Genomic DNA, 23018 nt, shown 5'->3' with positions numbered 1-23018 from the left:
AGGTTTTCAATGGAAGTTTAAAAAAAGTCTTATTTGCAAACTGAGGATGATTCACACACTCGCACCCAGAAAAACAAAGATGACTCCAAGTTACAAAAAAAACAAACATTTATTATCTAGACATTTCGATCGTTATCATTATAGATTAGCTAGCATTAAGACCATTTAGTATTCTTCTGATTAGATATTTCTTTTCCATGTAAAAGACGTACAAAAAAGGTTTGTCATTTCTAAAGTATGTCCTGTAAGAAAAAAAAAACAAAGAAAAAACATATATACATTTTTACAAACATTCAACAGACAAAAAAAACTAAGCAGAATCATGAAATTCACGAGTTTAAATTGGCCGACGCTGGTTTCCTTCCTTAAGGTGATATATAATTGTCTGTCCTCAATAAGACTCAATCTAGACTAATAATTTAATCCCGTTTGTAATCCTTAATCAAAACGTTCGACCAAATGACAATAATATGTGGCAGAAAAGTTGTGTTTGGTGAATATAGTACAGAAGGTTCACATAGTATTTCCAATACGAAAAAAAAAAAAAAAAAAAGTTAAGTCACATTTAGTTGGTCCCCGTTTAACAAAGCTCAATTAACCATCCATACAGTAAGACATCACGTGATTTTAGGGGCGATAAAGGCAGGGCCAGGCTTCATTTACATCAGTAAATACAGTAACCAAAGTGTTTTTCACTTCATGATAATTTGAGATGATTCATGTTAATCATGACGACCTCAACCACAGACCTTATATTGTAAACGAGACCACAAACAAATGGACTGCATTAAGAATAACAGAAGTGGGCTTGTTTCGACTTGAAAAAGCATTAAGTGTATCTGGAACAATACCCAGCTGACCGATAATCAATACTGAGCCTCTGAAATATTAATTCAGCCTGGTGAATACCGACTATTGATAGACTGCTGCTCAAAAAACAGGGCGTAAGGGCAGAGATAACTAATTATGGAATGAGGGCTTCTGTATCCCTGTTCCTCCTCTTGAAATATAAACTTGTCTCAAATCTGTCCTTTTAATTAAGATCATTAGGGCAGAAGAAAACAAATAACCTTCTAGTTGATGGCATTAAGGATCAAATTCACCCATCGCAGAATTCAACAATAGCAGGATGCTATGCAAGATCTTGATACGCAAGTTTAAAACGTATTTTATTTCTATATATATATATACTGTGTGTACTAAGTGTGGAGGTGGACAGCTACTACTACGGTGCAGCTAATGAGGACTGGACTCACTGTTACTTTTCCGACAGTGTAGGCATATCAGAACAGCAAGCTGAAGATTCAAGGTCAAAGGGTCAAAGCTGAGAGACAAACGGGGGAGAGTGAGTGAATTATGTCAATAACAAACTGCCAACTGACATGTTCTGCAATCCCCATCTATTAAAGATTGGTCCATCTGCGGTTGCTTCTTCTCCTTTGTCTCTCCAAAATGAAGTCCATGTTGTCCACATTGTACTCTTGTCTTCCTGCAGTTAAAACATATCCAGGCCTCCGGAGTGTTAACTTGAAGATCTCTGCCCTTGGTTACTGCAGAGAATCAAGGGTCGTCATACGCAATGTTGAGTGCAGTGTTTTCCAGGAGAGCTGGTCCAAGTCAGTCGTACAGAATTTGGTCCCTCAAACTGATCCCAGTGCAGTCCACAGCAGAAAACAGGACAAAAACAAGATTATCCAAATCTCATTCCATTATCATCCAGTTTGTAGCCCCGAGCTGACATGGAGTCCTGTTTCTCCTCAGCAGATATCACAAACGGATCTTCAAGGTCACTCCGCAATGTGTAGAACCAAATCAGTGTGTGTGGAAAAACAGCAGATGGATGTCCAAGATGACTTTTCATATTTTAGTAGATGACCTCATAGACTGTGGCCTTCTTGTCCCCTGAGCCAGTGACGATGTACTTGTCGTCCACAGATATGTCACAGCTTAGCACCGAGGAGGATTCTTTTGACTGAGGAGAGGAGAAAAGAGGAAGAATTAACAAACTTTTTATAAAATATAATCAAGTTTGTGTGTCATATCTTGAGGTCAGAAGATACACTAACTATCATAGGCATTATAGAATAAACATTGCAGTGGGACCTTTTCAAACTTGTTTTTATAACTTGTAGATGAATTCAATCAATAATAAAGATAATTTGCCTAGCTTTTGTTTCATATGTGCATAATATCCTGCATATAACATATAATACATTGTGAAAGATAGAAAGAAAGTCTCATTTTCAGCATCTGGGATTTGCTTGTTGGGATGAACTTAAACTGATGTGTTGATGCCTTCCGAATGAAAATACATAGGTGCAAGTAAATTTACACTTGTTGTTCAAACCCTATTGTCTATGTTAATTTTTCTATCATGAATGTATTCATTAATTGTAGGTACCTGGAATATGCTGGCTCCATAGGGTGTTCTCCAGGCGTTCAGTAAGTTATCCTTTCCTGTGCTCACAAACCATTTACCTGAGGAAATAAAAACAGTTAAGCATCAAAATGTGGTTTAAATGTGAGTGTGAGTTACTACCATCAAGTCCAAACTATGACATTTAACATTTTATGAACTGGTTTTGAAGGAAATAGTTCATGTAGAGGATAAAGTGGTCGAAGATGGATGGATGGATGGATGGTTTAAAGGGAAAAACAAGTGTAGATGAAGAGAGCCAGTTCTTTACCACAGTAGGCAAACTGCAGAGAGAGTACACAGCTCTCATGTAGATGAAGCTGGTATTTGTCAGGCTTGGTGACATGAAGAACTTCAACATTGCTGCTCTCCATTCCCACTGCGAGCCACTCTCCTGTCGGACAGTATCCAAGGGAGAAAATCTGGGCAGAAAAGATAAAAAAATATATATATATTATTTGAATTTCTGCTAAAATTCTACATATAATACAAATGGCTCTGTAATGAAACACTATTTGCCAGTGAGAGTGTGCACCTGTGAGGTAAAGTCATGCTGCTGCAGCTGCCGTCCTTCTCTCAGATCCCAGGAGCGAACAGTGTTATCGAGGCCTCCGGTCCACAGCTTGGTGCCATCATTGGAGATGTCAATACAGCTGGCTCCGTCTGTGTGGCCTTGGAACTGCCTGCAGGATACACACATAGATTCCGAGTTAAATAAAGAGAGAAATGTTTGAACAAAGACACTGGGAATCAGGTTACCCGGGCAGTTGGTATGCATTACAGTCACGACCAAATGTAAAAAACCTACAGTATTTCTTGTCTCCAGTCACTCTTCCAGTACTATCGCTCAATATCCTGCCTAATCCTACTAAATTAGGAAGGCTGATGCTCAAATGAACAGGTGCTTAGAGAACCACTGACAACTGAAATGGAGGCATCTACTGCCAAACATTTATTTGTATTAAATTGTATGAAAAGAAAAAAACTTTCCCAAAACACACATACAAGTTCTCTCTTACCTAACGAGTGTCTGGTTGTGTAAATCCCACACTGCGATGTTGCCATCACTGCAGCAGGAGAAGCAGACCTTGGAGTCCGGGCTGATGGCCAGAGCGTAGCATGCTGGTGCTGATGATGTTAACTCTGCCTTAATCCTCGGAGTGGGTGTGGCCAAATCCCAGATTGATAAAGTGCTCGCCTCACCTCCAACTATTAGCGTTCGGCCATCGGGGAGGAGGCGACAGGATCGGATGTAGTTGTCTCGATTCTGATGTGAGCAGTATATAAAAAATATGATTGTTTTGCGTTTATTAATCCAATCACGACTATTAAAAATGACTCCGTCAATAAATACTACCGAATATTTTGTTCACTCACCAGACAGTCGAGCTGTGAAACTGGGCTCTTGTTTCCAGGGTGACTAATGTCCCAGACCTTGACGCAACCCTTCCCTCCTGTGTAAACGTGTCGGGTGGGATTACTGATGGTAACGGCGCACACCACCTCTCCGTGGTTCAGTGTGTTGATCTGACGGGCGTGTCGAGGGATCCCGGGGCCGACCAAAGCATCCGGGGGAAAGGGAACTGGCTGCATCTGTCCATCAGCGGCCACGTGAAAAGAATAGGCACTATTGGTAAAAACAAGGAGGACACAAGGTGTTGGAAGAGGAGGGGACAGATAATATACAACGTTTGTTTTCTATAATATCCCATTTCCACAGGGCACTGGGTAATCAGTCCTAAAAAAATAAAAGCAGCCACTTACGGTTTGCCACCAGGGATTCCCGTCAGACTAGGAGGTATTCCAGGAACTCGCATGTGAGGATGAGGATCAAATCCAACCTTGAGAGAATACAAACATTTTATGACCATGGAGTAAACAGGTGCCCATGAGCACCGGAGAAATGCACACGGGTCAATACTAACCTGTGCAACAGAACACAAACCCTTATGAGCACAAAGCAAGCACAAACTCGCGAGCACACGAACCTTCCGAATCGAGGACTCGCCGCGCACATACACACACATGCAGCTGCTGAGTACACAACCTGAGTTTCTATCAAGAGTTGCCCAGACACAGATGCATCTGTGAGTCTACTAAACCTATTTAAACAGTGTAATGAACACTATGCAAATACAGCCGAGAGTGGTGAGAAGACTGAACGTATTGCACGACAGCAAACTTGCTATTGCATACTAGAGAAATACAGCTCTTTAATAAATACTTTATATTGACACTCTCCACTCTCAGTATAAATTCTATAAAAAAATTCACTCAACACTAATTTAAAAAAAAAAAACACTGAAAAATGAAACTTAGTCAAATATGACTAGATTAAACAATGATTGATGTTCGGATGGTAAATTGTTTTAAGAACCTCTTGTAGCGAAGTGATTTAAAACAGAAAAAACTATTGACATTGGTCCAGCCATTTGTCACTTCGCTGCCAAAAGCAACATCAAACGAAAAGATTGATCTATTTGCAAAGTTACTGGAATTCATGACTCAAGGGGAGGATACAACAAATTCTCGATGCCTTCTCAGAGAAGCGCAAGGTCATAACAACGGGAAGAACATAGTTCAGCTGTAAATCTGCCTGAAGCAGAGTTTAGTGTTTCATGGCTGAGTTGTGAGCGCTGTGCATACAAGTGTAGTCCAAATGCTTCAGTAGAACAGTGAAGATGACACAGTTGAAAAATGTCTTATGAAGGTAGCAAAATTTACCACACAATTTCACAAAGCGACAACTAAAAAACATGTGTCCTATTTCAAATGTTTTATGTTTGACTATATCTTATCTATAGATACACTACTGTTCAAAAGTTTGGGGTCACTGTTTGGGTTCTGTTTTCCATTAAAAGTCACACCTATATTCATCAAAAGTTGCAAAATGAATAGAAAATATAGTCAACATATTGACAAGATTAGAAATAATGATTTGTATTATCAAAATAATCATAATAATCATTGCAGCTAGAATAGTCGTTTTGCCACATTAACAATGTATAGAGAGTATTTCTGATTCTTTAATGTTATATTCACTGAAGAAAAGTGATCCCAAACTTTTGAACAGTAGTGTATCTAAGGTTAATTAGTTTAAGTTAAGTAATTTGCACATAAATAAAAATAACACGATTTAGTAAGACAAAAGTTTTTCTACTCACCATGGGTGAACGGCCGTATGCAGCCACAGCGGCCGCAGCAGCGACGCTCATCTGAGGTGACATGTTGTGCAGTCCAGCAGCATAGGCCACAGCCCCAGCTGCACCTGCCAGCTCTCCATTCATCCCTGCTGCATGCGGCAGCATACCAAACGCACCTGGGTAAGGGCCAGGTACAGCGAGAGGTGTCCGCAAACCTGCAGCTAAGGAGGAGAGGGAAAAGGGAGGTTAAGAAACATTAAAACAACTGGCAACAACTAAAAAAAACAAAAAAACATTCACGGTCTACATCCCTTAAATATGTGACGAATGGGTGAACTATCTGGGTAAACAGAGATCTCTGATTAAATAATGATTCCTGGCAATGCTGATCTTTCCTATCAGGCACACTGTATTAGACTTCCAAAGTAAAGCTTAAGCATGCAAATGTTTATTTTGGAAGGGAGGGAAATTAGTTCTGCATCAAATCTTTTAGATCCTTAAAAGTGACTGAAGTTTCCTGGAAACTGAGAGAACATAACTTTATGCCCTCTGCAAAAAAATTGTACATTTTCATTTAAAAAAATATATTTGTAAAATAATACACTTACAAATTGCTACGTTGCACTTACTAGGATGTGGTATCTCCATGGAGGGAGGTTTAGACAGACTGGGTCGGATTCCAGGTGTGGTGCTCGGACCAGGGGTGGAGTCACCTCGGGGTGTGGGTGTGCTTGACTTTAGCCCAGGTGTACCTGCCTTATCTCGCTGCCACGCACAGAGAAACAATACAATATATTCAATATGCTGTGCATATATAATATATGCTTATAGACAGACCCTAAATACTTTACTGCAGATATCATTGCTTAATTATGCCAATTCTTGCCAATTCTAAATATATCTCATTTAAAAATAGGTTGGCATCAGTATCTCTGTATCCACTGATATAGCTTATCACGCAATCCTATCATGCAACAGTCAGAATCAAAACATTGCCATTTTTAGCAGGAAGGTGCACTGTTCAAATCTGCCTGGCAACTCATCTCTTCACCAGCTGTTTTCATTAAAAAAAGTGAAGATAGTGAAAAGCCGTTGCGCACCGGGACACCAAAACATTTGAGGGAGGGCATTTAATTGGATCCTCAAAGATCCCTAGAGACAGCACTTGTAAATCACTTCTGTAAAACATGCTTAAAGCAAAAGAAGATGTAGTAATGGGAACCCACGGGCAACTGATTCCACCTGTGAAGTTATCACTTCATATCAGGGGGCAGAATCCACTGCTTACTAACATTAATATACTTTAATTTGAGTGTAACAAGAGAAACATTACTACAGGTCTAAAATAATGTCAACTTCAGCTATACCCATACTACTGAAAAGTACCACAGGATGATTATGAGGGTTGGATATCACATGAGTCTCATGAAGCCTGGAACTCTACACCCACAACCCAAATATCAATATCAGGACTGAAAAGGTAGGGTCACTGCATCCTTTTATGTAATTACTGACCTACGCATTTGCCAACAATCAATCCATCCCACTATTTTACCCAATTATTTTTATACTTTTCCATTCTTACCATTGCCATTTCTTTGGACTTGAGGGAGGAGGAGCTCGCTGATGATGCAGTAGAGGCAGGACTGCAGGGATCTTTCTTGAGAAGACGTGCTTTATCCAGGCCATTCTCTCTAGGTGAGGGTAAAGGCGTACCACGAGGGGAGGCTGGGTCCTGGTCAAGAGACAATGATTCAGTTAACGACGAGTAACACAATAACTTCACAACAATGTTGACATTTTCCTGGATTGAACATTTATATCCCACTCATAGATCATTTAGAGAGGGACTATTATGCCTGTAAACGTAACTTATGCTTTCAGCCCACACAAAACAGCTGCAATCGTCACAGTATTTAACACACGTTGAGTATTCAGTATAATAGTTGAATCTTACTGACCTCATTTGAAACATCCACTACTAAATTGTCATCACTTTTCTCTCCATCACTGTCCTGCAAAGACAAACCATCAGTAAGTTCAACACCGATTGTTCCATCTGTTCATTTTATTCCAGAATGTTACACATGTCCTTGTCCATTAATTAGTAAAAATAATAAAAAATAAACAAGAAAAAGGTAATAATCTCTTACATAGTGACTAGAGTCCTTGTCCTCCACCTTGCGTTTCTTGGTGTCGTTTGAAAAATCTGGTCCATTGCGTCGTTTATCTGAGTTCCTAAGACTTTCTGGCAATGAGGAGTTACTCTGCAGATGAAAACAAAGAAGCAGGAGAGGTAATGAACCGGTGGAATAGAGTGGAGGGAAAAAACAAAATAAGGATTTTTGCCATTTACATATTGACCTTTGTAGTGCTTTTATGAGCACACTGGGCTGTCTAATCCACCTACCACAAATTATCAATATGCTATTCATTGCAGGTTACAAAAGCAGACTCTTTTTTGCAAATAGGTTAACAGCTCACAGAAGCATAAATTAAGTAGCGCTAACACTTGGACAGAAACCTCTTTTCTCACTTGACCAAAGCCAGTCACAGCCACACACAAACAAGTGCCTCTGAAGTTGATGATTACATTAAGTGGCTCTCAAAAATCTATCAGTGCTCCCTCTCCTGGCTCTGACAAGCTGCCACTGGCTGCAGTGTGTGTGTGTGTGTGTAATTGACTGTGAATGCCTGTGTGTATGATTAAGTGTGTAACAGACTGTGTGTGTGTGTATTGCTTGCATTACACTCATGTGTCCCAAGACTACACAAACACACACGCACACACAGAGGGAGAGAGAGAGAGAGAGAGAGAGAGAAAGAGAGAGAGAGAGAGGGAGAGAGCTGCCCCGCTCTGGCCTCCTGACCAACGGATCCTATTGTTAATGGATTAAAGCTTCATGTTGAGTCCATTATAGTCTCAGTCTGTCAATGAAATGTGCATACAACATACACAAATACTCATGCGCGTGCACACATCTACCAAGGGAGTGGGCTTCTTTAAGGGGGAAAGGGTAAATGAAGGAGGAATAGCTAAAAGAAGAGGAGCATGGGAGGAGGGTGAGAAAAAAAACTGGAGGGGGGGAAAGGGAGGGGAGATTAGAGGACATAGAGGATGATGGAAGGGTGTGAGTGTGGAGGAGAAGAAAGGGTGCCAAGAGATGAGAGAGGGAAAGAGAAGAGTGAGGAGGACGGTGGGAGGGGTGGAAATCTGTATTCTGCCAATGGCCCCTTCCTTCATGCCCTCCACTCTTCCCCCTTTCCTCCCACCTACTCTTTTACTGAAAGGTTTTAGTGAGCCGAGCGCAGGAGCACTGACCCGCAAAACATAAGCAATTTCCCCCCTCCATGCCTCCACTGTTCGCATAGTATTTCTCAAACACACACACACACACACAAGCTCAGTGTCATATGACTGCTGCTCCCTCACCTCCCCTCCACCCTTTCCCAAGCCCTCCCCTCTCAGTCGTGGTGATATTAAACACAATGAGAGTCTTTAAGCGCGGGATCAGGGCGGAGGGAGGGGGGGAGAAGGGAGTAATCTGCTCACTGAGGTGTTAAATAGGCACAACAATGCAGGCTAGGCTAGAGGAGTGTTAGTGTGCATGTGTGCATGTGTGCGTGTGTGTGTGTGTGTGTGTGTGTGTGTGTGTGTGTGTGTGTGTGTGTGTGTGTGTGTGTGTGTGACCACGCTAAAAAGCTCATTTGGAGAAGAAAGGAAACCGAACATTTCAGAGCAGATCTGGGGCAGGGCTAAACAGACAGGCCAAAGCTCTTCCTATGAGAACACCATGCACATATACAAAAAAAAGATACTGATAGTCAAATATACACATTCAACAATGAAAGCCATTTGTGTGTCAATAAGGATGGACCTTATTGATCGAAGGGGGAGGTATGTCATTATAGCAACAAAGATGCATTTAACACTAATACCTCCTTTAAACCAACATAAAAAGGATTTTTTTACTAAAAAAAACAAGTGAGTTGATGCTGTTGTTTATGTCCAGCCATAAACAACTAAATATTTGACTTCAGTCCTTTCAAACTCGCCAGCAACTAAATGATTCAACATCATTCTAGAACAGTGTGCATTGTAACAACCCACTGGAAAAGGTGCAAACTTGGGTGTCTTGTTTTCACATCGCTGCCAATCAAGGCTGCATGTGAAAGAATATTGACCAAGGAAAGAATGTCGATAGCATCTATTCCCACAGCAGTTTAAAGACAGATGTAAGTCAATGTTAGTGGATTTGACCAGTTGAGAAGTGGCTTAAGACACAATCCAATTTAAATAAATGTCAAAATGAGCATCCATCAGAAAAGTGCATTGTTTATCTGCAGATACAAGTCTTTTCACACGAGACAAATGGGTTTGCTTGATTCTGTCTTTAAGCTAAAAAAAAACAACTGTGGCCTATAGGACTTGTTCTTATTCGCTCTTACAAAACTTTCCATAAACACTGCATACAACCAAAAATGCCTTTATACACGCAAAGCCCCCAAGAACTAATCTATATATTCCAGGTCTGTATTTGGCGCTGTAATGCAGCCACAAAAATACATCAAAAACTGAGAGGAAGAAGTGGGGTGTGCACATAAAGCACTGTGTACAAACGCCAAACAAACACCAAACCTAAGAAGTTCGCTATGATGAAGGTGACAAATTCAGAGTCAATCCACATAACCGGATCATAAAGGCTGACTATTAATCTTAGGTCTGAACAGAGCCTAAGAGTCTAATCCCAGTGTTGAGCAAACTGAATGAGAGAGCCAAGTCACATTTCACTGAATTAAATGACCCATCTAAGAAATACAAACAATAGAAAAGTATAATTTGTCAGAACAGTAAACACTGCTGCAGAAAGAGGAAGTACTTACTGTTCCAGGCTCTCGGTCTGTTGTCATTGGAAATATACATGGTTGAGGTCACAGTGTTTTGGTGTTCAGCAGAGCAGAAAACACAAAATGAAAAAGAAAGGAGAATAAATTGGAAAGGTGAAGTATGGTACATTTCTTTATATGTACATCTAAACATTTGAAAGCATAAAACTTTATTTTCTTATTGGAAAAGAGAAACTTTGCCTCAGAAATACACAATTCAATTGAATTTTTTTAATATATTTTTATTATTCACCAATTTTCGGGACAACTAAAACCATACAATTCTTCTGTCTATTTATAAAGGCAGGTTTGTTCACCTCTCAGGTGTTCAGGTCCCCCACTGTGCAAGTCTGCTCCAGACAGGTGGGGCTTCTTATCGCCACTGTCTTTTCCCATCAAATGGGGAGGAACACCACCAAGTGCTCCTGAGAGAGCCAGAAGACCAGCTGAACCACCCAGCTGAGAGGGGTGGAGACCGGCAGGATGAGGGGTGATGGGTACAGGGGCACCACCGTGGTTATGGGATAGATGCTGCTGTTTTAATACAGAGAGAGAAAGGAACAAAAGAAAGACGTGGTTAGCTTAGTTCAGAATAGAGGATATCACTGCTGAGACTATGAGGTGTTGTTAGTCGAAAGTTGGCAATATACTACAAATAATCTGATAAATGGCTACTAAAATTATAATTTTGAATGCACAGCCCAACAGCTTAATCTTGGGAAAAAGCACCTGGGTTTGTTTAATTTGGATTGTGTTGCAAAGCTAATGTAATATTTATTATACTCTGGAATATACCATGCCTATCAGGTTAAAGATGTGGCGGAAAGTATGCACTGCAACTGTCACATAATATTTCCTCAATTCCGACGTAGTCCGTTTACATCCTGCACTGACATTCTCAGGCACCTGAGAAAGAGTTGCTCATCCATTTCTTTACATACTGCACTACTGCAGAACCCTCATGGTCTTTGAAGGTATAAACTGTCAACCTCAATTTCCCACCCTCTGGCTGCCTTAAATGTGCGAAACACTGACACCTGACTCCAAAAACTCCAGTGTCAATGAATGAAACTGAGCCATCAAAATGTAAAAAATCAATACCACTCTGTAACCTAATCAAAAGACAATTCTGGTCCTATTGGAGTCTCAACAGATGGGACAGTTTCTTCAGAGTCTAGGTTTACAACACCTCAACAAGCTGCTGCAGTCTACAAGGCAGTGAACACATCCTCTTCCCCTGCACACCCTCCTCCCTAAAAGGTCAAACACTGAACAATACTGACAGCTGGGATCACAGCCCAGAGCCTGAGGATGTGGTGGGAGAAGAGGGGGGAAGAAAAGAAGGAATGACAGAGAAGTGGGGGGGGGGGGGGGGAGCTGAGAGCCCCAGCTGCTGCCTGTACTGTCAGGTCTTGTGAGAGAGTGAGGCGGTTAAGGAGAAAGGGAGGAGAGAAGAGGGTGAGAGAGAGGGAGAGAGTTTGGCTGGCAGCCCTGCTCTCTCTTTCACACCAAATCAGGCGCTCGTCTGAGCGTGAAATGCCTTTGTGTTCCAAAACATCATTATTGCCTCCTCAGACAGTAGCCGCGGGAATCCAAGCTCACTGATTCACCGTGGGGAGGGGAGGAGTAAGAGTGGAGGCGAAGGAGGGGCACAGGAGGCGACTCAGCAGGGGTGGAAGGAGTCCTGAAGGTCAAACCGACTTTTATCTCACCTAATTGACTAACTCACCCCTCCCGAGGCCCCGCCTTTTCTTTTTCTCCCCATCCATCCCTCACTCTGTGTCCTGCCCCAATGAATGAAAGCAACACAACAAAATAGCCTTTTAGTTTCAGCCGCCATGCCTGCCTGTGCTCATACACATAAGCGCGCACGTACACACACACAGTTGGCTTGCATGTTAATCAAAAATAAAAACACCCACACGTCACACTAGATCACACAGACAAACACACAGTCTCGGTAAACATGAAGACACACACCCTTACTCAGCCATCCTAAAACAGACGGCTGTCTTTTGGGAATAACAGAAATGCATGCTCTGCTACACACACACATTCACACACAAAGATTCAAAAACACACACATTCACACACAAAGATTCAAAAACACACACATTCACACACAGATACACAAACAGGACCCCTGGTGGGAGTAAATGGAGGGGAAGCATTGGTAGTGGCAAGGAGAGCCTATGTGTGTGTGTAGCGGTGGGGGCAACATGCTTCATTACACTCATTTAACTCACAATCGTAGTGAATGACAGGCTGGCGTGGGAGATGGAAGAGAAGGGGAAGATGGTGGTGTAAGGGCAACGCCATGACCCCCCCACCTTTTGCAAACACTGAAATCCTGCAATTAAGACTCAAATAGCAACCGTCACATCAACCACCACCTTCACCCCCACACTAACTAACAAGCCCACCTCACATCTAATGGCCCATTTGTACATTTTGCTTCCACTATGAGGAACTCAACAATTTGAGACCATGCAAACTGTATTCGTTGACACATACTCCAGGTAGACCAGTGCAAGGAAGTAAAGACTAGTGAAGACCTTCATTTTTATAATGAATAGAACTGCGGGTGTATATGTAGTGGAAGTGGAACAACTCTGCAAACATGGAACGTGGAAAGTATGGAGACGTCTTAACCAAGCAACACTCAGAACCCGGTCTTTACTAAGCTAAAGCCACATCACCAACAAACTACTCCTTAACTCCATACTTCATCAAAGGCTGACAATTTCTACCCAAGAACCTCCAATTATCATACTCCTCTTATTTGTTAAATCATCATTTAATCGCCTAGAACAATTTCCATTATTAAATGCATTTTTACTCCCACTTACTTTAGTCAATAAAAATATAAACTCTGTAAAATTTACTTTAATTCTTCTACTGCCGACTTATTCTGGCAGGTAAAACATTCTAACAATTCTCTGACGTAGAGGCAGGTGATAAAATAACTAATCTCTTTCTGTCAATATATAGACAATGAAAAGCATTTATCCCAAAAATAGACATTTGGAGACAGTTACAGTAAACATGTTAAAATGAAGTAGAGGAATACACACTGTGGGTGGAAGACCTGGCAGTCCACGTACCCCGATGACAGCATTGAGCTCTGCCATGGTCACTTGTTTGGCTCGCTCCACAGCTTGGACCACCTGCTGCTGATGCTGCAAAACACACAGACGCACAATGTGGCTAACAAGTAATGATAAAAGCCCTATTATCACTACAGCAGAGATAGCTACAGTGTGTGTATAACTGGCACAAAAAAACAGTGTGTAGTTCAAAACCACACATACTTACCTCCTGTGAGAGGAAGGGGATGACTTGTGCACAGATGGTGTTTAGTCTCTTGGCAATCTCAGTCTGAGGAAGGAGGAGACGCACAGAAAGAGACTTCAGTGTTTATAACATAATTACATTCATTTAGAGAGGACAGCTGTTCAGTAACACCAATAAAGTAAAACAAGCATGCACGCACAAGAAAAAAAAGACAGGGGCTGTCATCCCAACAGCAAACCAACCAACACACAAACTCACCAGATTGCCTCTTTACACACAGGTGTGTGCCTTTTTCAGCATCATTGACAGACACATACACAGAGAATGACGAGATCTAATTATTGGTTCGAGCTTAAGTTTCCTTCTGCCCTGTTGTATTTCTTTTTCTAGCCTCTCTTTCTCTCAGCTCTGCGCTCTTGTCCCTCTTCCCATCAGCACTTCAACATAATCTCATCAGCTACTAACTTCATTTGCCCTCACCCAGTATCCATGCCAACACATCCGCCTGCCCCCTAAACGGAGCCATGAATCGTAGTACTGACTCATTAATGCACTCATCCCACATATATACTGAAAATGAATGCTTACTTATTGCTGCTGACGTGCAAATAATTGTTCATTATTGTGAGGTGAAATCTTTTATAAACTTGATGGATAGGGAAAACACTGTCAGCGAGCTAAATCAAGTGGTCGGACACGTGTGGTCTCACCGGATGACGGTGATGATGATAAGGAGAGAAGCCAAAGGACTGAAGCTTATGTAATTTGTCCCAGCTTTCATAGCCATCCGTTCAACAGCTGTTGAGATATTTCACTCATAACATGGGCGCAATGGTGGCTGAATGAACTACAGTGACATAGTCATGCCTACAGCCATAGAACTAGTTAATTTCTGAAGCACTAACATTGTGAACATGGCCTTTTCACAAGATCACATACCGGCTCTCAATATCTCTTTACATTCCCACTACATTAGTCTTAATCATCACAACTAAAACTAAAGTAAACTAATTAAACGGAAATTTAAACCAAGTCTTAAAGGTTGTGCCAATGCCATGTTTTCACAACAGTAGTTTTGATCCATATTTTGTCCTCACAACTATGAAAAGACACACACACACACACACACACACACACACACACACACACAGATGCACAGCCATTCTTCTTAGGACACAGCAATGACTTCCATTTTTTTTGGACAGCCTTGTACAAAGTGTGATCCCAAACCTTAACCAGTTAATCTACAACCAGGTTTTATTCTCAGAGATCGTGAAAAATGCCTGTGTTCATACCAGAAAAGGTCCTGAAGGGGAAATAAATACAAGTACACACACAGAGACAGCTCACAAACTACAGACTGTGCTATAGTTCAGCCAATTATGTACTTTGATACTTGGATAAGCTGATTAAAGATTTAGTCTATTCAAAAGAGATCCTTACTAGGCCTTACTAGTAACCGACTTGGTGTAGAAGTAAATATATATATATAAAAATTCATTGTGTATTTAATTTTAATTTACTTGTGACATTACTGTGACAAATTTAAATAAGGTGATAAGTTAATATGCTCAGTAAAATTAAGTAAAAATAAGCAGCAAAGTAAATATTAAATAGCTTAACTCCAACAGTTCATAGCGGTTACATTTTTGTTTACAAAGGATGACTGCACATGTGACAGTATAAACCATCAAATAGAACAGGTCTACCAAAGATTTTATAATGTAAAAAACCTTAAAATACACATTGACACATTTGGGTGGGCTCGAAGTACAGAATTAATGATATATATCATCCCCTTTGATGGATGATATCTATGCCATAGCTCTCTGTACTATATGTGTATATAATGTATATGCACCTGATGTTCCCATTGCTTCAGCCTGTATACAGTGCATCAGCATGAAAGTTCATATTACCATACTCTCAGCCTCATAGATACCTGCACCCTGACCAGCTCACAAGTCGCTGACTTCTGCATACTGTAACTGAATCTCCATGTATGCACCATTTATACCATACCCAGAAAGCTCTAAATAAAGAGCCATTACAGGCAGACTCTACCTGCACAGTGCACACCCATTCTCAGAAACCCACATTTAAGTCTACAGTTACTACTCGTGTAAAGGCTTACCGACTTGGCCTCGGAATAGTCTAACTACTATCACATCAGCTAAGTCAATTGACAAAAGCTAACTGGACAAAACTAACAAGGATCAAACAAAGGAGGCTGTGATTATGCTAGTCTGGGACGTACGAGGTGGAGCACCGACTGTAAGACTTCGAATGGAGCAGGGTTAAGCTCTGCGGGGCAACTGCTTCACTTTGCTCAGGTTGCGTTTGGCAGACATTGAGATGTGTTCAACTTTCCACGAATCAGCTTGAGCGCCACCCAATCGAATCACGTTATGGCAAAAATCCAGCTCAGACGTGAGCCAATCCAATCACATTTAACTTTGAGTTCAAACACTGCGCAGCACAAATGGTGAAAAAGTTTGGTCTCCCCGTTATCACTGTTTCTATCAGACAAAGAGCATGGTAGACATGACATCGCCATCATTAATCAACATTAGCAACACCGACAGACACTGCTCTGCTGACCTCTGAAAGCTAGCGTCAGATTCACACACTGCATTAACGCAACAACAAGCAATGTTAACGAGCATTAACACAACACATAGTCATGTATTCAGAGTTAGTGAGACATGATTAAACACACAACATAACTCAAAAATATTTGAAAGAACAAAACATGGAAAACTGCATTTAAACATACAACTTTTTTTGTCAGTTCAAGAACTCCTATACAGGAGAATTTCTATGAAACACAATCCGGATAATGATGTTCACACTATATGACTGAGAGGGCAGATCATCAAAGCTGAGGTTAGACAGAGAAGATGCAACTAAACCAAGAAAATGTGCCAAAAGAGGACAGGCTTTCCATTGCACACATAATTGGAGCATTACTGTCACACTACAAGCAAACACACACCCATACTTAAACTAGCAGGAGGTAGGTTGTTAGTCTGTATCCCCAGTACCCCTGCACACAGAAGCTTGTTGCTCTGACAACTGCAGCCCAAAGCTAATGACCTCCCCTGGAGCTTTAGTGCATAAGTGTTTGTGTGTATGTGTGTGTGTGTGTGTGTGTGTGTGTACAATAGGAATAAGATGCGGCTCCCTCATAATGAAAGAACAGTAGCTCTGTGTGGACATAAAACGAAAGAAAAGCCAAGAAAAGAAGACAGAAGTGAATGTGGTGTAGCTGAAGACACAAGAGATCCCATGATTGTAAATGGCAGAATGAAAAGGAGAAACTTGGGATGTAAAAAAGGGAAAATAGCTCAAGAGGAGAGGGAGAATATGAGAGGAAAAAAAAACCTAAGGGAAGGGAGTGTGAAAGAGTCAGAGACTCAGCCCCACTCTTCACTAAAGCAGTCAGGCCAATCCACCTCCAATTTCCTCTGGTCTGACTGGTCGATGGCTGTGGTAATTACTGGTAAATGCTCGGAGCCTTGCCCCAATCCTGTGGGAAATGTGTGTGCCTGTGTGTGTGTGTGAGAGAGAGTGTTCCCTCCTTATCAATGTGCATCTGGGCATGTACTACTGCATAAACATGTTTAACTATTGGGTGTACATTATTTTCTTTTCACTATCCTTATATGTTTGCATACATTTCCCGCGCGTGTCTACCAAGTGTCCTATGTTGTATTCTGTTTCCATATATGCGTGTGCCTGCCATACTAAAATGTTATGGTGCACTTTTGCCTCGCTGCTTCTAAAAAGGGGAAGCTCCATGTTCTCTTGTCTGCTGGCTTCACTCTGATCGATTCCTCTGCCCTCCCCAGCCCTGCCCCTCTAATGTAATAAAGCAGGTCGCTCTTCTAGACAGCACCAATCAATCTACAGAGCCATTCATCCTGCCTCTGGGCTCAGCCGGCCGGCCCTAACTGGAGAAATGGAGACAGAGCCCCATCGATCACTAATAAACATATACACACCCTACGAACTACAGTAAAACACACACACAAATGCATTTGTGCACACACAAGGAAACATCAACATACACACACACATTCCAAATACATCAAAACGCTTGCCATGACAAAGGAAAAGAGAGAGGGTGAGTGAGACAAACGGGGAAATGCTGAGAGTGGACACAGGTGAGAATCCATACCTGTTTGTGCATTTCGATGTTGAGGCCATATGACATCTCATAATACTGAGAGGAGAGAGAGAGAGAGAGAGACATATGATTAGTTTACACAAGAATTCTAAAACAAAAAGCCATGCAGATCTTTATTATAAAGAACAGTCCTTCTCAAAGAACGATAGACTGGACCTCCTCATACTTCACCTTTTTTCTGGCACTTGTTATCAATATAATCAATATAATTTCTTTATATTTATAAATTGAATTAAAATTTATAATTTTAATTCAGAGGGTAAATGTAGAACCTCGACACACCCAGTATGCTTTTGCTTGCATAACATCTTAAACAACAGACAAAGTGTTGAACATAAAAAAAACAATCATTATTAGTTTAACCAACTAGTCTTTCTGGTGCGAGTAACAATATTTAATTTAATTGGATAATCGAGAACATCTCTACTACTAACAAATGCTAAGTAAAACACAGTCTAATCTAACACTTTAAGCTCATTCATTCACATCTCTGTCTTATAAAACTGAATAAACAAGAAGTGTTATGCATGTTTTCAAACTGCTTACAAAACGGCCAATTTTATGTTTGAAAACAGCACTTTCAAATTTGAACGACTGCAGCGTCTAGAGAGAATTTCAGCTCAGTTTGAAAAAGTACTGCTAATGGGAAAAAAAGCAAGGATGAAAAGTCAAACAGAGTTCAGTTGTGAGAATGAATGGACATGAATATTCGATAATTGTTTGATTGTAAAAAAAAAAAGAAAAGTCAATCAGTTACTGTGACTATTCTTGAATATATTAAAACGATACATTATAACAAGGCTGAGGATTCTGTCCCTTTATCCTCCTAATTAAATGGTGTGGTTTGGCTTTGAGTACGGGTCTGAGTTCTACAGGGTGTATGAAATCCATTGTGGGCTTAGATTTCCATTTTCACTATTGAACCTGCAGTGTTATTCTGTGGAGTCTGCACACTCACATGCAGTGGAGGAGGAAGAGAGGAGAGGACAGAAAGAACAGAGAAGAGCGCTACAAACACACACACACACACACGGTACTAAACTAAAACAAGTGTCCTTCCAAATGAATGGTGAAGGAAACACTGCACATTGCGCACATATATAAATAAAAATGACTAAGTGAAATTTTAGCAGTGTAACTCGATTAGCAGGAGGAACAGGAATGTGGTGTGTGATTACCAATTTTTGTCTGGGTGTATGTATGTGTGAGGGGTGGTGGAGCAACTTTGAGTAATTGTCAGGTAATACTCAGTGACTGTCAACAAGTATTATTGCTTTAAATGCCCATCCCTGCTTATTAGTCAGATGACCAAATGTGAAACCAATATTGAAAGTACAGTACTGAGCAAAAGTCTCAGGGTTTGCTTGTTGTTTTAATGCCTGCAGAATAATGGTGGAACAATTAAACTTTTAACAACCAATGGAATTGTTAATGACACAGCATCTTCCACAAGGACAATACAATAGGGTAAACTGCAGCATGTGATGGGGGTCAATAAAATGGGTGCAAGGACCTCACCATGACATAGTGTCTCTGCATCTCTGTCTTCTCACTGGCCAGCTTCTCACACTCCAGTTTGAGACTGAAAAAAAATAAAAAAAATACACCATTAGAAACCTGACAAGGAAAGTTAATTTGACATTGTTTAACACAAGTTCATCAGTATAAACCAGCTTTTAATTTCCCAAACGGATGAGAATTTACAAGATCATCCTTTATTTGCCAAACAAAGAAAAAGTGAGAATGTTCACCTAAGTCATTTGTTTGTCCTCCAGCTACGATTAACCCATCTTGAATACATGGGAGACAGGTTATAGTTTCCTTTGCTGACTGATTAAAAGGGCCCACAAACACAAATAGTAATCTAATAGTGTAGGGCACAGAGCCGGTCTTCAAGCAAATAACAGCTAAATGGAAGCCACGACTCATCCTGTCAAACTATGATAAGCACACTGGCTGTATGATCTTTGGTTTAACCCTGCTCCTTGTACGTGTGAACCTGCCTGTTAAAGTGTCAGAACCTTTCCGCTGTTGTGGTCAACCCTCCCTCACAACACAAATAAATAAGAGCACACACACGGCAAAGAAAAAAAGACAACAGCACACATACTCAGACAGTCTGTTTCCCCAATATACAACCACACATGCTCACACAGGGGAAAATAAGGAGTGATTTATGTAAGCCTGAGCCCACACGCCACCCTCTGGCTCTCACCCATCATCGAGACTTTAGACCTACCGCAGTGCGAGCACTAACACTGATGCATGAGTCTGCAGCATGTGTGCACACTTTTGTGTGTATATGAAACTAACCCAGGTTTATGGGTTAGTGTGAGGCCAAGCCCAAATGTTTTTGTTCATTATGATAAGGAGGGTGGCTGTGGTTTGGGTGAGGTCTCGAGGGTAGACAACAAAGACTGAATTCACTGTTATAGTGCCCCAAATAAAAGAGGTTAATCATACATTTTAACCAACATTCGGCTGAAAGGAAATCACATGTATGTATGTTTCTATCCGTTGATGTTATGCAAATACTGGGGAAATAGTTCACTAATATATGCAGTAGATGGCGAAAAACATAAGTCCAGGTCATCACAAGAGAAGGATAAACAGGCACAACCTGATGACGTAAATAAAGAGTGACAGTAGCTGTTGACACACGGTTGTGTTTCGTTGCTGCTTCTCATCTCGTATTACATTAAAATTTGATTCTTGCACTCAGTGTTGACAAGTTCCGCTTCATCAGTCCACACATACTTCCTTGTGTCCAGGTGCACCTTTTTTCAAGTGCAGTGAAATGTGATTTATAAAAACCATCCTTTCTTTGCAGAATCTGTTTCAATACAAAAACTATCTAACCTAAATTAATAAATATTTGAGTGTAAAATTATCTGTTTCCAACAGTCCACAATTCCAAGGCTCTGGTTACTGTTAGGATGAATACACTAACTGTGACGGGGTTGGTAATTGTAAAAGTTAAGGATAAAGCCTAATGAATGCAAGTTAAATCAGTGCCCCAACAAGGATAGCTGCACAAACACGTGTGTGTGTGTGAGTGGTGTGTTGTCCACCTGTGGTACTGTGCCTGAAGAAACTGGAACTCCTCCTTGATGCGGTCCAGTGACTCTGGGATGGTGAACTTGAAGGGCTGGCCTGGAGCCTGGTGGGGCGTCTGACACACAGAGGTGATTATTAGCATCACAGACACTCATTATGTTACCTATATAGTGTATATGATCCTGTCCGGGTGGCATGGAATGTCAATAGTCAAGTATTGGCAGTTACTAGACAAACAACATTATCAACCCACGTTCTGTCTCTCTATGCAGGTGCAGGGAGCAATTAACAAAGAAAGAAAGGGGGAGAAAATGGAACCATATACTTAACCTCAAGGCTGCTAAAACAACAACATACACGGGTAAGACAAAGAAAGGCTCTGTGTGTGTGTGTGTGGTTACAGCCAGGTAACTACTGTTGAAGCAGGAAGGGAAGAGTCTTACCGGGTGCCGCCCCTGGGGAAACATCGCTACCTCCGGGAGGATACAACCGTTTCCTTAAAGACCACGTTTCACAGGGGATGAACGCAGGGAGGATGAGAGGTGCTCCCGTTCACGAAGACGAATCCATCCGCTGCAGTTACTATGACCAACTCTGGTGAATTTCAAACAAACCCGGCCGACCTCCTTCCTACTTCGTTTAACTTCACCGTACGTTTAATGTGAACCTGCGCTCCCTCCTCGTCTTCCAGTTCCACCGGCAGTGCGGCCGTAAATCAACCGGGGGAAAAAACAGTGGAAACGGCTCATTAGCTGAAGGCAACTCAAAAGTGTGCCCCCTCCTCTTTTAGCTGCGAGCTACGTGAGAGATGAAAAATGACTGGGGTCACCCCCAATCACTCCGGTGTTTATCTTCCGCAGGATCCGCTGTATTTCCACCACGCAGTAGACCGAACAAACACGCAAAAAAGGGAACAGACGAGAGAGATTCGAGCCGGTGGACGGTGAACAGACAGCCGCAAACTGCGTGCTCTCATCAGAAACAAATCCACACAAGTTAATAGCAGTGAAGAGTTCCCACTTGACTCGCCGCGGACGCTAGTTGGCGGTTGAACGGTCAACAAAAACAGAAATGTGTACTTCCCCCGTGAAGTGTGAATACAAGCCTGTGTCCGGAAAAAGGGATGTTTTACGGAGAGAGAAAAAAATAAAACGTGTCGTTAGGTTTGATAACAACAACTCCCACGGCAGCGGCGGCTACGACGGTCCAACGTCTAGCTCTGCTTTACCTCAATAGCAACTTTCTCACGCGGTTTCACGCTCGCCTGCTAACTGAAACTGAAGGCCAGCCCACAACGCGGCTCCCGACCAATCAGAGCCGCTGCTCCACGTGGGGACATCGGAGTGGCGTATGACGCAAGCCAATCGGCGCGCAGTACGCCGCCGCGAGGTCGTAGATCTGGTTGAGCTACGCTGCTGTTGACCAATCGGGCTCGCGCAGGGAGCTGCCACTCCGGAGGCGCGCGAGGCGGGCAATGCGGTGCATAAAGGCAAGTCTCAGCTGTCAATCAAAGTAACGTGGGCTCGGCAGGGTTGAAGATGCGCGCGTGCATCCACTCATAGATATTACGCATTACATAGGCCCTAACTCTTACTTTAACCTTACCTGTCCACTTAACTTAAACCCAGTTTTAGCCCTTACCTTAAAACCGAGTCTTTACCCTGAAAAAGATAAAGATAAAATGTCCTCACAACACCCACATGTCCGTATAGAATAGAATAGAATAGAATAGAATAGCCTTTTATTGTCATTGTATTGTGTACAACGAAATTTGAGTGTCACTCCCTTTGGTGCAATTTGCATTCAAGTATAAATAAAAATAACATTAAAAGGAAAAAATTTAAATTATATAAAATTATATACACAAACTATACTATACATAAACTATATACACACACAATTTGAAGCAAACCTATGTAAACAAAACGGCAAGTCAAAAGGGTTTTAACGATGGTTTTGAGCCTAAATATGTCCTTAACCTAATAGAGACGTATTTTTGTACACGATGCAATGGTTTTCCTCTTTATTTCTT

At 41.5% G+C, this 23018-nt stretch overlaps 1 protein-coding gene across 2 annotated transcripts; it reads right to left on the bottom strand.

Annotated features, from left to right (window-relative positions):
• LOC310940034 (transducin-like enhancer protein 1) lies at positions 1 to 22077 on the bottom strand. Of its 2 annotated transcripts, none has more exons than XM_083904950.1 (20): positions 21430 to 22077; positions 21001 to 21101; positions 19448 to 19511; positions 17921 to 17965; positions 13762 to 13824; positions 13521 to 13625; positions 10764 to 10980; positions 10444 to 10460; positions 7713 to 7826; positions 7521 to 7574; positions 7145 to 7294; positions 6189 to 6324; positions 5581 to 5780; positions 4181 to 4257; positions 3794 to 4043; positions 3436 to 3683; positions 2952 to 3099; positions 2688 to 2838; positions 2402 to 2478; positions 1 to 1972 (listed from the first exon to the last, which is right to left on the bottom strand). In XM_083904950.1, exons 1-20 carry the CDS (start codon positions 21451 to 21453, stop codon positions 1865 to 1867), a joined length of 2349 nt encoding a protein of 782 aa, XP_083761076.1. In that variant the 5' UTR covers positions 21454 to 22077; the 3' UTR covers positions 1 to 1864. The 2 variants fall into 2 exon arrangements, with proteins under 2 accessions (XP_083761076.1, XP_083761077.1); XM_083904951.1 differs by having other exon boundaries at positions 10764 to 10977.
• Between the last annotated feature and the right edge of the window lie 941 nt (positions 22078 to 23018).

The sequence above is a fragment of the Microchirus variegatus genome, assembly GCF_963457635.1.
Source record: "Microchirus variegatus genome assembly, chromosome: 18".
Classification (NCBI taxonomy): Eukaryota; Metazoa; Chordata; class Actinopteri; order Pleuronectiformes; family Soleidae; genus Microchirus; species Microchirus variegatus.
Note: the sequence above shows the minus strand (reverse complement) of the source record. Positions and strands in the feature narration are given on the sequence as shown.